The sequence below is a fragment of the Prionailurus viverrinus genome, chromosome F1 (assembly GCF_022837055.1).
Source record: "Prionailurus viverrinus isolate Anna chromosome F1, UM_Priviv_1.0, whole genome shotgun sequence".
NCBI classification, from domain to species: domain Eukaryota; kingdom Metazoa; phylum Chordata; class Mammalia; order Carnivora; family Felidae; genus Prionailurus; species Prionailurus viverrinus.
In genome coordinates, this window is record NC_062577.1 from 14480875 (window position 1) to 14496612 (window position 15738).

The 15738-nt window shown below is 41.5% G+C and overlaps 1 protein-coding gene across 1 annotated transcript; it reads left to right on the plus strand.

Moving 5' to 3' along the window:
• The first annotated feature begins 1573 nt into the window (after positions 1–1573).
• Positions 1574–13748, plus strand: CACYBP (calcyclin binding protein). Its single transcript, XM_047840303.1, has 6 exons — positions 1574–1794; positions 6780–6999; positions 10219–10315; positions 10550–10649; positions 12280–12377; positions 13182–13748. The coding sequence occupies exons 1-6, from the start codon at positions 1774–1776 to the stop codon at positions 13336–13338; spliced, it is 693 nt and encodes a 230-aa protein (XP_047696259.1). The 5' UTR covers positions 1574–1773; the 3' UTR covers positions 13339–13748.
• The last annotated feature ends 1990 nt before the right edge of the window (positions 13749–15738 follow it).

A 15738-nucleotide genomic window follows, 5' to 3' on the forward strand; every position in this document is an offset into this window, starting at 1 on the left:
AGCTTTCATGGAGGGCAATGGGTTATTTGTTCCTAATTTAAGTCTACATAATTCCAGGCTTTGGGCCGGACACTTTTTTAAGAAAACAGGAATTAACATACAATAAAACGCACAGATCTTTAGAGTTCATTCTATCAATTTTGACAATTGTGTGTATCAGCGTAACATTTCATCTTTTCGGGAAAATTCCCTCCTGGGCCTACTTATAAATGTAACTCTCAGCTAAGTATAACACACACAAGAAAACCACACTTAAGTTTACAGCTCCATGAAATTTCCACAAGTGAACACACCTCTGACCAACATCCAAATCAAGAAACTGAACTGTAACTGAAACTAAAAGCCTCCTCGTGGCTGTTTTCGGTCATTGTCCCCCATCCAAATACTGTCCTGATTTTTAACACCTCAGCCGATTAGATTAACTGGTTTTAGACCTCATTTAAATAAAACCAAACGACATGAACTCTTGCATGTCTGGCTTCTTTCCCTTAACGTCAGGTTTGTGAGATTCACGCGTGTTGTGAGTAGCTGCAGTTCGTGTATTTTTGCGCTGTACTCCCGAATCTTCTCTACGACAATGATCAGCCTGCACTTTTCTAGTAGCTTTTTGGCTTCTCAGACTTGCTGATTCTAATGGCTACCTTGGGCGATATATAAAGCTGTGAGGGTTATCTGACTTCCCAGAGGTTACTGCTTGTTCCCAACCGTGTTGCCACGATTTAAGGCTGCCAAAGGCTAAAATAATCTGAAAAGAGGAACATGATGTAATCCCAGGAAATCTCAGCCTACATTTTCTCTGGTCCACAGGCTCAGTTAAGTCGAATCCCAACCCTGAGGTAGAACTAGGGGGTTGCAGAATGGTCGGTGAAGGTGGCGAAAATACCAGAAAAGTGCTTCGTCAACGTAAAAAAGCGGAGCCACAACTGTCGCATCAGCCGCTTTAACGCTCGGGCCGCTCGAGTGGGCCCCGTCACGTGGCCAGCGCGACCCCACCTCCCAAGGCGCTCGGTGATGACGCCACCATATCGTAGATGCTAAATCGTGGTGACGTATCCAGAACGCCAGGACCCACTGAAAACCGAACTATTCCTTCAGGATCCTCTACGTTAACCGTCTTCATCCTTCCCCTTTTTAACATAAAAAACCTGCCCCTTCTCCCCCTGTTTTTGTCCTTTTTTCGAAGAGGCTCACAAATTAGCTTTAGATAAGATGGCTGCCTACCGAACCCAGTGCCCTAGAGGTGACGGAGTCGCCGACTCTCTAATCAACTTCCGACTTGGAGCCCGAAAACCCATACGTTATTTCCGGGGTTGAGTGAAGGTAGGCCAAGACAGCGGTTCTGAACTGCGACTGCGCAGCCGGGACTCGCGACGTCAAAGTATAATACGTACAGTTTCCCGGGCTGGGAGGAAGAGGCGTTACTTTTCCCGAGCTCTTGGTGGATTCGCGAGAGTTGAGCGTTACTAGGAGGCTCGGGGGGCGGGGCGGGGCGGGGCGGGGCTAGGCTTGGCGGGGCGGGGCGGGGCTGAGCGAGGTGAGCGGCGCGCGCGCGGGGGGGGCGAGGGGGTGCGGCGACGACGGGCTCGCGAAGGTTCCAGAGGCGCCGCGTGCGGGAGGCGGGCTGGGTGTCGCGCCGGGTCGAGTGTGCGCACGGGTTGCGAGCGCTGCTCCTCGTGCGGGTGGGGCCTGCGTCCGGGTGAGCGGGTTCGGTGGTGCTTCCTGTTCTCTGCTCTGCGCGGCTGCAGCTCGGGCCTTGCCTGACCCAGCCTGACCATGGCTTCAGCTTTGGAAGAGGTAAGGGTCTGGCCTCATCGTCCTCACTCGGTCGTGCGGGGCTTTCACCGCTGTCTCCCGGCGCTCGCCCCCCACCCCCTTCACGCCCTGTTTCCCGTGATAAGGTGCTCGGTGGTCGCCTCTCCGGTCCCCGAGCTTCGCCTCGGCCGCTCACCCGCCCACCTGCAGCGGCCCCTGCCGGCTTCCGGCCTCCGCTGCCCGGGGAAAGTTGCCGATCGACGCCCGCTGCTCAGCCCCGGCCCGAGCCGGTGGCTGAGGGCGCGGGGCTGTGTCGCGGTCCCCGGCTGCAGGTAGTGCCCGCGGTGGACCTGGGTGAGCTGGTCACCTTCACGTTTTCCTCCGGCTCCGTCTGCCCCTTCTATACTAGCCCGAGGACGTGAAGCTTCTTTAAATTAGTGCTGATTGCAGAAACCGAGGGTCATTTCACCGTAGAAGTGGTTGGAAGGTGAGAAGCCTTTGCTCCCGGCACTTGGATTCTAGTCCTGTTTTCTCTGCGCATATGAGTAGCTGTGTTACTTTGGGCAAATAACTGTGCTGTTCGGTGCCACATTTTAGTATCCAAAATGTTTCAGACCGTGCTTGGCAAAATTTAGTTGTGACTGGCGGGGGTTGGGGGGCGGATAGCCTTTTTCTCTCGAAAGCTCTATAAACTCTGAACGGGGGCGGATTAACTTTTTTGAAGACTTAGTTTGCACAGTTGCAAAATGGGAATAATAATACTTAACATTGCGCTTTTCTTGGCCTAAGTAGGATGTCACTGCATGTTACTGTTATTTACAGAAAAGTGTTGAGTATTAACGAGATTTGTTTTCTGGAAATCTTTACCTCAATACGAACAAGTCTGAAAAATCCCAGACTTGACTTGGAAGTCTAAGAATCTGCTTTAAATGAAGAAAAAGAGTGTGTGTGTGTGTGTGTGTGTGCGTGTGTGCGCGCTCTGAATACCTTGCCCCAGGTTTATGGTATGTGTTAGGCCTTGGGTTTCCTTCCATGTGTCCTGAGGAAACCATCTCTACAGTGACTTTACAGTCACACACATGGATAGCTCAGTATTAATCCTTTTCAAAATAAGGAATTTTTCTCAGTTGAGGTACTTAAAAATACACACTTAGGGGCACTTCTGGGATAGTTTTGGTTTGATATAAAATTCACTGTTGTAACTATTTTAAAGTATTGGCTGTTTTTTTAAAAAAAAATTTTTAATGTTTATCTATCTTAAGGCAAGCAGAGGAGGGGCAGAGGGGGGGGACAGAGGACCTGAAGTGGGCTCTGTGCTTAGAGCAGAGAGCCTGATGCCGAGCATAAACTTAGGAACTGGGAGATCACATCCTGAGCATCCTGAAGTGGGATGCTTAACTGACTGAGACACCCACCGCTGGTCTAATGGTTTTTAGGATAAATATTCAGTGTCACACAACTGTCACTGCTCTATAATTCCACATTTTCATCACTCCCCCCCAAAACCTATTAAGTGTCTGTTAAGCAGTCACTTCCTACTCCCCCCACCCCCCCCCCCCCCCAGCAGCCACTAATTACACTGGCACTATGGATTTGCCCACTCCGGACATTTCTTATAAGTAGAGTCTTACAGTATGTGACCTTTTACTTTTGGCGTTTTTCACTGATCATAATCTCTAGTTCATCCGAAGTGTGGCATGTGCTCCTTTTGATGGCCAAATAATATTCCATTATATGGATATACCACATTTTGTTTCTCTGTTTATCAGTTGACAGACATTTGGATGATTTTCGGCTGTTCTGAACCGTGCCGCAGTGAATACTGTGTACAACTTTTTATGAGGACGTGTATTTTCCATTCTGTGAGGTATACACCTAAAAGTGGAATTGCAGGAGCACATGAACTCTTTTCAAAATGGCTGCACCACTTGACCTTCACACAAGCAGTGAATGAAGGTTCCAATTTCTGTCCACCTTTTAAGGCTTGTTGTTTTCAGGGGTTTTTGTTGTTGACTTTAGCCTTCCTAGTGGGTGTGAAATGGCATCCTATTGTGATTTTGATGTGCATTTTCTTAATGACTAAGGATGTTGAACATCTTTTTTCATGTGGTTGGTGGCTGTGTTCAAGTCCTTTTGTTTTGAGGCACTTTGGTTTTAATGCTCCCTGGTGAAGAATTTGGAAATACTTAAAGCTTGAATGTGTTTAAGGGTGGGGATAAAAGGGGTATGGGATTTTGCATAAAGAAAACAAATGAATGCCTCCTAAATTACTTCTTAAAGCTTGTGGGTAGGAAAAGTAACAAAGGGATCAACTTTACTGGTTTCAGGTTTGCAAGTAGAAGAACTGAGGAATTACTTAAAACAGGCCTTCTGTGAGTTGCTTCAGACTTACAGTGGATACCTTCCTTTTGTAGGAGGTGAGCGCCAAAATTGGCTGTAATGAGGCCTGAGAATTCCTTGCTTAATTCTCAGAGTTCTTTTCTAAGTGTTCTAGAAACAATTCCTGTACAGTCAAGAAGTAAAACATTTTTAGACTTGATATATTTTCTGGGCTTTTTTTGTTGTTAACTGAATCCTTACTTGGGAACAAATACACTAATTTTACATTTCAAAAATTTTGTCATATTGGTATTAGAATCAATGTGAATTTTTTAGACCACCATGATAAATTATTGCTTTGAATTAAAGCATCTTGCTTCAGTGCTCAATAGATGAAATTGCAGGGTTTGTTGTCTTAGTAATAGGACTTTTGGGGGTGGGAAGAGTAGATAAGGACAGGAGACTGGCCACAGTTGGACTTTTTGTATACCATCTTAGTAGTTACAGAGAAGTAAAAGGAGGGGCATCTGAGTTAAATGAGATAATGTAAGACCGGGAAAGCATTTGAATTTGTTACTGCATTTTGTAAGACTTAAGAAACAAGACTTTAAATATGATATAGATAGATAGATACACACACACAATGGAGTATTACTCGGCAATCAAAAAGAATGAACTCTTGCCATATGCAACTATGTGGATGGAATTGGAGGGTAGTATAGTAAGTGAAATTAGAGAAAGACCAATATCATGACTTCACTCATATGAGGACTTTAAGATACAAAACAGATGAACATAAGGCACAAAACATAAGAGACTCTTAAATACAGAGAAACAGAAGGTTGCTGGAGGGGTTGTGAGAGGGGGGATGGGCTAAAAGGGTAGGGGGCATTAAGGAATCTACTCCTGAAATCATTGTTGTACCATATGCTAACTAACTTGGATGTAATTAAAAATAAATAATACAAATAAACAAGACCATAACACTCTACTTTGGACATTATACTAAGTTATCAAGCATTTGAAGATTTTTATATTGAGGGTTTTTTTAATGTTTGAGAGAGACCTTGCATGCCCCTGTGCTTGGGGAAGGGGCAGAGAGAGAGGGAGACAGAATACCAACCAGGCTCAGCGCTAACAGTTCGATGCAGGGGCTTGAACTCATGAACCTCAAGATCATGAGCTAACTGGAAATCAAGAGTCAGACACTCAACCCACTGATCCACCCAGGCGCTCCTATACTAAGTTTTTTTTTTTTTTTTTTTTTTTTTAAGTAAGAACTCAGCTAGAGTCAAATTGTTATTAATCAAGCCAGAATGTAAAATTATTTTAAGAAAAACAAACCCTTGTTTGTAAGGATATTATGCATTTGCAGTACATCAGAGGATAATTGGGGAAAAGGTTTTAAGCTGATTATCTTTCACTCTTCATAAAATGTTGGCCCATTCTGCAGAAAGTAGAAATAGACACTGGCAGGCAGTGTATTCACATGAGGAGAGAAGAACAAACAGGTGGGTTTTTTAGTGCACCAGGAGTATGTCACACTTTGGATTGTTCACCTAGGTTTGTCTCCTCTACGGTGCAGCCAAGACCCAGACTTTAGACTGCAGCATTACCCCTGAGATTCAGAACGACACTTTTTCTCCCCCGCCCCCCCCTTTTTTTTTAATAAATTTTTATTCAATGTTTACTTTTGAAAGAGAGAGACAGTGTGAGCGTGGGAGGGGCAGAGAGAGAGAGGGAGACAATCTGAAGTGGGCTCCAGGCTCTGAGGTGTCAGCACAGAGCCCAACGCGGGGCTCGAACTCACAAGCTGAGAGATCAGGACCAGATCTGAGTTGGACGCTTAACCGAATAAGCCACCCAGGCGCCCCAAGACATTTTCTTTTTTTTTTTTTTTTTTTTTTTTTCCCCAACGTTTATTTATTTTTGGGACAGAGAGACAGAGCATGAACGGGGGAGGGGCAGAGAGAGAGGGAGACACAGAATCGGAAACAGGCTCCAGGCTCCGAGCCATCAGCCCAGAGCCCGACGCGGGGCTTGAACTCACGGACCGCGAGATCGTGACCTGGCTGAAGTCGGACGCTTAACCGACTGCGCCACCCAGGCGCCCCAAGACATTTTCTTAAAGGCAAAAATAGGTCTTTATTTTTTTATTTCTTGTCTTAAAAATGCAAACTTATTGATGTGTAACATTTGGGATAGGATTCTGAGGAACAATCACAGAAAGTAGACTACTTCAGTAAAGTTACCATAGCATTTCACCCTGTTCATCATGTATTTGCTCATCTTTTGAAAGATTTTTAAAATTCCTAATATCTGATGACTAGGAAGAGATGTTAAAAGGAAATCCCATGAATTGGCTTTTTTTTTTTTTAAGATTTATTCATCCAGCTTTATGAATCACAGAAATGTCTTGTAAGTAAAATGTTCTAAAACAAAGGCAGATAACATCTACCAAAGTGAAAAATTTAGGCTTAATTAACTCTTGCTACATTAATATTAAATTTTCCTTAAGAAAACCAGGAAGCTTTAGTTATTTACAGTTCTATAGGCTGGAGAAAAGAATCCCAGGTTGTAACCAACCCTAGTAAATTTAAATGAGCCTCTTAATACTTAGCTCTTCAGTAAATTGAAATGACCGGTGGGCATAATATCCAGCTATTATCTTTTCTATCATAGCTAATTTACCTTCTGTTTTAACACAGCTACAGAAAGATCTAGAAGAGGTGAAGGTGCTCCTGGAAAAGGCCACTAGAAAAAGAGTACGTGATGCCCTTACGACTGAAAAATCCAAGATCGAGACCGAAATCAAGAACAAGGTGCAGCAGAAATCACAGAGAAAAGCAGAACTTGTTGACAGTGAAAAGCCAGCTGCTGTGGTTGCTCCCATTACAACGGGATACACCGTGAAAATCAGTAATTACGGTATGACTCACTACCCTACATGCAGCTCTTTCTGCCTTCCAGTAACTTATTCCTGAGTAGTGACCCACTAACAAACTCAATTTTTAAAACAATCTCAGTGTTTGCTTTTGGTGGTTTGAAAGAGAAGACCCATCGATGAAGAAAGGAAAGAATACATTCTAGAAGCTTCTAACAAGAGAGCAAAATGATTTAGTACAATGAGTAGCAACAAAAATGAACCTATTCTGAAATATGTTCAGCATATGAGGAACACAGATTCTTGTTTTGCTTTAATCATGTTTTGCATTATATTTTGCCAAACAACCACCAGTATTATCTAAGGAAGGGAAGGAATCTAGTTATATTCGAGAAACATCTTTGAGCGCCTAATATGTGCCACTATTGTGCTTGGGCTCGTGGCAACAACAGTGACCAAGACCCGATCCTTGCTCATGGTGTGGTTAGAACACAGACCTAAAACTAACACCGGGTCGTGTACTAATGCTGTTTTCCCTCAGTAGGTTGTTTGGAACAGTGCAATTTCGGTGTGAGGAGCGTTCATGAGGGGAGGGACGGTCATTTTTCTTTGTGCTCACAACATCTAGCATGTAGTAGGTACTTCCTATTTGCTTAAATGAATAGAAATTTGGGAAGTTCTGTGGGAGTACAGCTGATGTAATCTGAAGGAGGTAAGGAATGGAGAATTACAAGAGACACTTGAGTTTGGAGGGCAAGTTCGGCAAGTGTGAGGAGAGCACACGCCTGGGGAGGTGAAAGGCACCGTGTTTTCTGTATTGTCCTAATGAAAAGCAGTGTGTCCTGCTTAAGAGACGAACTGTGGTACAATAAGGAGATAATGCTGTGTACTTACTCTACCATAGGAAACTGGTCTGAGGTTGTAGGATTATGGCATGCACCCAGGAACCTAGATTTGCATTTAGGGATGGATTGAATGCATGGGAAGAAACTGGACGAGGTTCTGCAGAACTCTCTCTAGGACATCTTTTTTGATGACCAGTACATTTCTGTTGTATAGGACTAAGCAAGGGACAGTCTGGGATATATGTATTTAATCTATATATACGATAAATACATATACGTTTTTAGAATATACTTTCTATGTGAAGTTAATATGTATTTTGTGTTGGCCATTCATCTAGGTTAGAGAATAATATGAATAGTTTGATAACGTATGCCTCAGTGGCATTTAGATCTTGATTAGTGAAATTGTATTTGGATGAATTGGACTCTGAATTCTACTTTGTCAGGGAAGGGAATTAAGGAAACTATGATTGTCTTTTAACTGCTTAGAGAAGTAGAAAGGATTATGAAATTAGATGGTGCTGATGTTTACCCATCCAGTTTAGTAGAGAATTATTGATATTTAGGTATAGGAGAAAAATTCCACAAAAAGAAAATGAGCTGGGTGTTTTGTTTTGTTTGGGGGGGGGGGGGGCTTAATTGTTTGAGCGTAGTTAACCCATAGTGATACATTAGTTTCAGGTGTACAGCATAGTGATTCAGCATCTCTGTGTTATGCTGTATGTAGCTGCCATCTGGCACTATTACAGTATCATCTGCTATATTCCCCCTGCTGTATTTTTTATTCCCCCCGACTTATTCATTCCATAACTGGAAGCCTCTGTCTCCCACTCCCCTTCACCACTGTACTGGCTGGTTCCCGGCAGCCATTGGTGTGTTCTCTGTATTTATGGGTCTGTTTCTGCTTTTGTTTGGTGTTTTAGATTCCACATATAAATGAAATCATAGAGTAGTTGTTTTTCTTTCTCTGACTTCATTTAGCATAGTACTCTTTCAGTCCTTCTATATTGTTGCAGAGGCAAGATCTTTCTTATGGCTGAGTAATATTCCACATGTGTATCCTATATACCACATCTTTATCCATTCATCTTTTGATGGACACTTAAGTTGCTTCCCTATCTTGGCTAGTATAAATAATGCTACAATAAACATAGGGTGCATATTTTTTCAGGTTAGTGTTTTCGTTTTCCACAAGTAAATACCCAGTAGTGGAATTACTGAATCATATGGTATTTCTATTTTTAATTTCCTGAGCAACCTCCATACTCTTTTCCACACTGGCTGTACCAGTTTGCATTCCCACCCAGCAGTGCACAGGGTTTTCTTTTTCTCCACATCCTCACCCACACTTGTTATTTCTTGTTTTTAATTCTAGCCATTTTGACAGGTGTAAGGTGGTAATCTCATTGTAGCTTTGATTTGGTATTTCCCTGATGATTATTGAGCATCTTTTCATGTGTCGGTCATCTGTAGGTCTTTGGGAGAATGTCTATTCAGGTCCTCTGCCCATTTTTTTTTCCATTGGATTGGTGGGGGGGGGGGGGGGGTTGGTATTGAGTTGTATATAAGTTCTTCCTATATTTTGAATATCTAACCCCTTATTTGCAAGTATTGAATTTGCAAACTCAGTAGGTTGCCTTTTCATTTTGTTGATGATCCTTTTATGTGCAGAAGCTTTTTATTTTAATATAGTCTTAATAGTTTATTTTTTTTAATGTTTATTTTTGAAGGAGAGAGAGAGAGTGTGTGAGTAGGGGAGGGGCAGAGAGAGATAGAGGGAGACACAGAATCTGAGGCAGGCTCCAGGCTCTGAGCCATCAGCACAGAACCTGATGCGGGACTCGAACCCTTGAACTGAGATCATGACCTGAGCTGAAGTCGGATGCTCAACTGACTGAGCCACCCAGGCGCTCCTAGTCTTAATAGTTTATTTTTGCTTTTGTTTCCCTTGCCGCAGGAGCCACATCTAGAAAAACGCTGCTATGGCCAGTATCAGAGACATTATTGCCTGTGTTCTCTTCTAGGAGTTCATGGTTTCATGTCTCACATTTTGGCCTTTGATCCATTTTGAGTTTATTTCTGTGTGTGGTGTTAGAAAAATGAGCTACTCTTAAAAGAATGTATTTAATGCTCATATTCCTTATTCTAAGGTATATTAAAAAAAAAAAACAACACATGGGCTTTGTGTTCAGTAAACCTGGATTTGAATCTCAGTTCTACCACTAGCTAGATGCCTAACTTTGGGTAGATTGCTTAACTGTTAGGAAGTTCAATTTCTCCATCTAGAAAATTCTTCTATTTTAATTTTTCCCATGTTTCTATTACTAGAATTTAGTTTTCTCCAGTTTAAGGAGCCATTTGCATTTGCTGTTCTAGAGATACTGAGACTTCACTCATGTCCCTTTTTTTTGTTACTAGGATGGGATCAGTCAGATAAATTTGTGAAAATCTACATTACCTTAACTGGAGTTCATCAAATCCCCACTGAGAATGTGCAGGTGCATTTCACAGAGAGGTGAGTTTCACAATGGGGAAGGTAGTGATCATTAAGTCCGAGATTGCGTTATTACCAGTTCTTTTCTCTTGCAGTTTCTAAAACTTGCTTAAATTTAGAATTGTCCTTTACACGTGTTTCGAAGAGGTTACTCTCACCAGGGGTGGCCAAATGCACATCCTGAAATAAACCTCATGTCTTTTTTCCACAAGAGCTGTAGAGCACAAAGCTTACGTATTCACTGTTGTGTTGTAGGTCATTTGATCTCTTGGTAAAGAATCTAAATGGAAAGAGTTACTCCATGATTGTGAATAATCTCTTGAAACCCATCTCTGTGGAAGGCAGTTCAAAAAAAGTAAGTTTGCTCTTTTGTCATAATGTAAAACCTCATTAAATTGAACCTGGTTGATTTAGAGTTGAGATGAACTAGAATTAATTTATCCTCCATAACAGGGGTCAGCAAACTACAGCCTGATCCCTTTATCGGAACATGCCTGTGCTCACTTAGGTGTTGTCTGGGGCTGCATTTGTGCTATAACGAAACAAGGAGCTGCACCAGACCCTGAAATACTGGCCATTTGTCAACTCCTGTTCTGTGGGAATAGATTCTTGGGTGCCTGGGCGGCTCAGTCAGTTAAGCATCTGACTTTGGCTCATGATCTCTGTTCTTGAGCTCGACCCTGCTTCAGGTGAGCCCTGTTTCTCTGCCCCCTCACTCTCAAAAAAAAAAAATTAAGGGAATAATGCCATTAAAATCAGGAGAGGGAAGGGGCGCCTGGGTGGCGCAGTCGGTTAAGCGTCCGACTTCAGCCAGGTCACGATCTCGCGGTCCGTGAGTTCGAGCCCCGCGTCAGTCTCTGGGCTGATGGCTCAGAGCCTGGAGCCTGTTTCCGATTCTGTGTCTCCCTCTCTCTCTGCCCCTCCCCCGTTCATGCTCTGTCTCTCTGTCCCAAAAATAAATAAACGTTGGGAAAAAAAAAAAAATTAAAAAAAATCAGAAGAGGGAATAAACTATTAAAATTGGTTTAGAGAACTGAGTTTTAATGCCAGTTTTTCCATTTACTAGTTGTGACCTTTTGGCAGCTCACTTTATCCCTCTGTGCCTCAGTTTCCTCATTTGTATGATGGCAGTGATTTGTTTTACACAGTTGAAATTATATACTAAAGTGAAATTATATAAAGTGCTTAAATAATGGTAGTTATTATTAGCATCATATGTAAATTTTCGAAACATAAAAGGGCTTCAGCACTCAGCCTAACTGGAGTTAGTAAAAGCTGTAAAAAAGTCTTTTAAACTATTATGCATACTTCTCACTATTTCAGATAATCTTTTCCCTACTTAATTTAAATAAATAGGGTTTAATGTATCTGGTACATAGATGTGCCATTTTGCCATCTGTGTTTGCACAGTTATGTAGCAGGTTAAAGGTAGTATTAGAATGTAATTTATGAATTATCTTGTGTCTCACTGCTTTCTTCTTCATCCATTAATCCCATAATTGAATGCTCAAATAATCCTAGGAATTATTTGGATCATTGTTGAAAGAGTATATTCTCTTGCTTTCTGCCTATCTCTGACCCCTCTAAGAGAACTCTCTTTCAATCACCAAAATATCACCAGTCCCTTTTTATCAAACACACTAAAATCATTCCATTTTACAGCCTTTCTCCTTGCAGTGCCCTTTCTTCCAGATCTTGGGCCACTGCTCAGATTTCAGCTCACAGAGGCCTTTCTTAATGAAGTTCCCCCTTGAAGCCCCATTGACACCTTATCTTGGTTTTTGTCTTTATATTTGAAGGTATTCCAATTTTACTTGTCTATGGTCTTTCTCTTCCATGAGTGTTTGGACTCTGGCCTATTTGTAAAAGTATTGCACGTAAAACAGGTCTTACACGTAATAGTAACTTGATTGAGTAACTTTTCCAAATATCCATGCTCTCTCCATGTGTTGTAAATTGTACTTGTTTTCCTGCTTTTCTTCCAGGTTAAGACAGATACAGTTCTTATCTTATGTAGAAAGAAAGCAGAAAACACAAGGTGGGACTACCTGACTCAGGTTGAAAAAGAATGCAAAGAAAAAGAGTGAGTTTACTTTCATTTCTTTAAGAATTCTAATGTATTCTTTGCTGGGATTGTAGATTTTTAATACTTTGCTATGGTGGAGAAGAGCTGTAGTCTGCGATTTGACCATTTACCTCTTAATGTCCACTGAGTAACCCAATTATCCTCTATCTTTCAACTGTCAGAACCTACCAAAAGAGGGCACATGGCCAGCAAGTTGCTTTATACCCAGGGCTTTAGTTTTGATTGGCTGTTTTGTACTGGTTCTTAACACTAAGCCAGTGGTATTCCTATATGGATACCAGGTCCTTTCTCAGAGATTACTTTTCATTAGTCTAAGAATTCCACAGAAGTTTCTTACACGTAATTTAGTTTCACAGTCACTGGTGTAGAGTGAAAAAGTATTTTTATCCATTAATGACCATTCCAAAAAGTGTTCATTTAAAGATACTTCCATCCTAGGTCAAACTGTTACTCTGCTTTAAATATCCTGCAGTGGCCATGTCCTACATTGAGTTGCTTAGCCTTCCACATTCCTCTCACTCCTTCCCCGGTAGCCTGCGTGCACTTGGTTGGTTAGGGTTAGAAGCTATCTGAATTGATTTTAAATCGAGAACGAATTACCTGAGTACAGGACTATGTCTTTGTCTTACTGTTTCTTCAGAGCCAGTTATGTGATCTGGCACTTAATAAGTGAAGAAGATAATTTGCCCTGCTTGGACATTGGTTGAACTGGAGGCATTCATTATGATAAGGACATAGCAGTAAATGGGATCATTTATATATATGTATTTGTATCTCCATTATTTGTTTTCTTTTTAATAGAAAGCCCTCCTATGACACTGAAACAGATCCTAGTGAGGGACTGATGAATGTTCTAAAGAAAATTTATGAAGATGGAGATGATGATATGAAGCGAACCATTAATAAAGCCTGGGTGGAATCAAGAGAGAAGCAAGCCAAAGGAGACACAGAATTTTGAGACTTGAAAGTCATTTTGGGGACTGTGATGTGGAAATACTGATCTTTCCAATGAGGAAATGTTGGTGAGCTGCACAGATAAATTTGACAGATAACTACTTACATAGCCTTCTTCTAAGTAAAGGCAATGAATTCTCCCATTTCTACTGGAGGATTTATTTAAATATGCTTATTAAACACTTCCTCCAAAGATGGTTTCCTTAGTAATCTGGGCATTTCGTTCAAAAAAGGATAATATTGTATTCTTGTGTGAAATGTTAAAAAGCAAGTCTTGCCTAATGATAATGCCACATCGTGTGTATTTTTGTTCAGCTAAGAGGTAGAAAACAAAAGTTCTCGTTTGCCTATAAGTTTCTGACATCACCTCCCACCAATGTAAGAATAAGTAAAAATAAAACCTGGATTTTTGCACAAAATGCAAATTTGTACCTGTGTACTTCAAGGTTGTAGAGTTTTTCTGTGAACAGCTTAATATATATACACAACACATCACCATGCCCTAATCTAATCACAAATGTTTTTCTCTAAATATATTTAAGTTAAAGCTAAACCTAAATGATAAACATCTTTGTATAGTATTAGTGTTGCCATGTTGTAAGATGGCTTACAAAAGCAGTAACTATAAAGCAAAAATAAATGAAAACCCATCAATTCCTATGTTCACTCAAGCCAATTAGGATTTTGTTCAATGGAATAGTTCAATCTATCCAGGAGTGTGTCACAAAAGGCTTCAAAAAGGGAGGATTTGTTTTAGAATTACTCCCTCCTAGAAATAAGAAGAGCAAGATGCCCGTGACATGTTTCCCAATGCAATTAGAGACGAGAAAGCATACACATAGAGGAAAAAAATCCAAGAGGATTAACCAAAAGTATGATTAATAATCAGAATCTGGTAAAAGTGGTAGGGTAAATTTGGTAGGGTTTAAAATGTATTTCAGGGAAATGTCAATAAAGGAAAATTCCTTAAATTTTTGCCAGCTAAGAGAGGAAAAAATGATGGAATTTAGAAAATCACTATTGTAACGTTAATGAAATACAGACTAGGGTAAAAATCACCAACCAATGAAATGTTAAAATCCTTAGGGGACAATGAATGCAGGGAGCAGGCTGCCCCCACCTGAACCATTGATCCATTAGCACTGAAAGCCAGACAAGATATGTGCCTTCTTTTTTGTTAATGGTGAATTTTTATTTCAGAAATAATTTTTTTATTTTGAGAGAGAGTGCATGAGTGCGATGGGACAGAGAGAGGGAGGGAGGAAGAGAATTCCCAAGCAGGCTCTGTGGGGCTCGATTCCACAAACCGTGAGAGCTGAAACCAAGAATCAGATGCTCAACTGACTGAGCCACCTAGGCGCTCCAGATATGTGCCTTCTGATGTGACATGAACTAGAACCCAGCACATTTGTGAAAATTCATCCCTTAAAAACCGAGCCTGAATCTTGCCAAGCCTCTGAATGTAACTGAGTTTTTAGGGACAGAGGACAAAGCTAAAGGACACATGAAGCACACAGCCAGATGTTGGCCACTGTACAGGACAAATAAGTGACATGAGGAAAACAGGAATGAGAGGCACAGCAACCAAATGCAATCTATAGATCATGCTCAGACCCAGGTTCAAACACTGGTTGGAATATTAGCTAGAGCATTCCAGTTGATAAGTTGTAATAAAAACTTGGCAAATATGAATCCAAGGTTTGTGCTAATTCCCTCTTAAGGCTTCACCTCCACCAAAATTCCAGACTCTGCTATCCAGCTGCACAGCAGACTTGGAAAACACAGGCATCTCAAACAGCACAACTGAAACCTAAACTCCCATAACCTGGTTTCTTCCAAACCAATTCTTCTCTTCCTCTATTTTCTGTCTTGGTGTTGCCTTCTCCCATCCTTCTAGTCACCCTTGCCAGGAACCTAGAGGCCCCTGTATCTAGTAAATATCATCAGTCTCTAAGTCTTGTCCAATTTTCTTTCCTAAAAAGACTTAAAATCTGTTCCTCTTGTCTCCTTTGCTAATGCCTGAACTCCCTTTGTCCAGACCCTGGTTTTCCAGAACAATTACGACATCCTCCTGCCTTGGTTATCTTGCACGGAGCCTTTTCTCTCATGGCCTAGATCTACCACACGGTTGTCCCTTATCTGTAGAGCAAACTGATGAAGCCATTCCTCTGCTTAAAACTCCAATAGCCAGTATTTAAGTCTTACCTTCACATAATGTGACCTGTTCCATGACAGCCTTTGTCTTGGGTTTCTTATTCCTCATACAATGAAGTGGCTGCTTCCACTGTCCTCTGCAAACATCTTGTACCTTGGCCTCTTGAGTGAAGTTCAAATATCAGCTCCAGGAACACTCTCCCAATGGTACGCAGCAGCTTCCATACTACACCGTGGACAGTTTTATCAC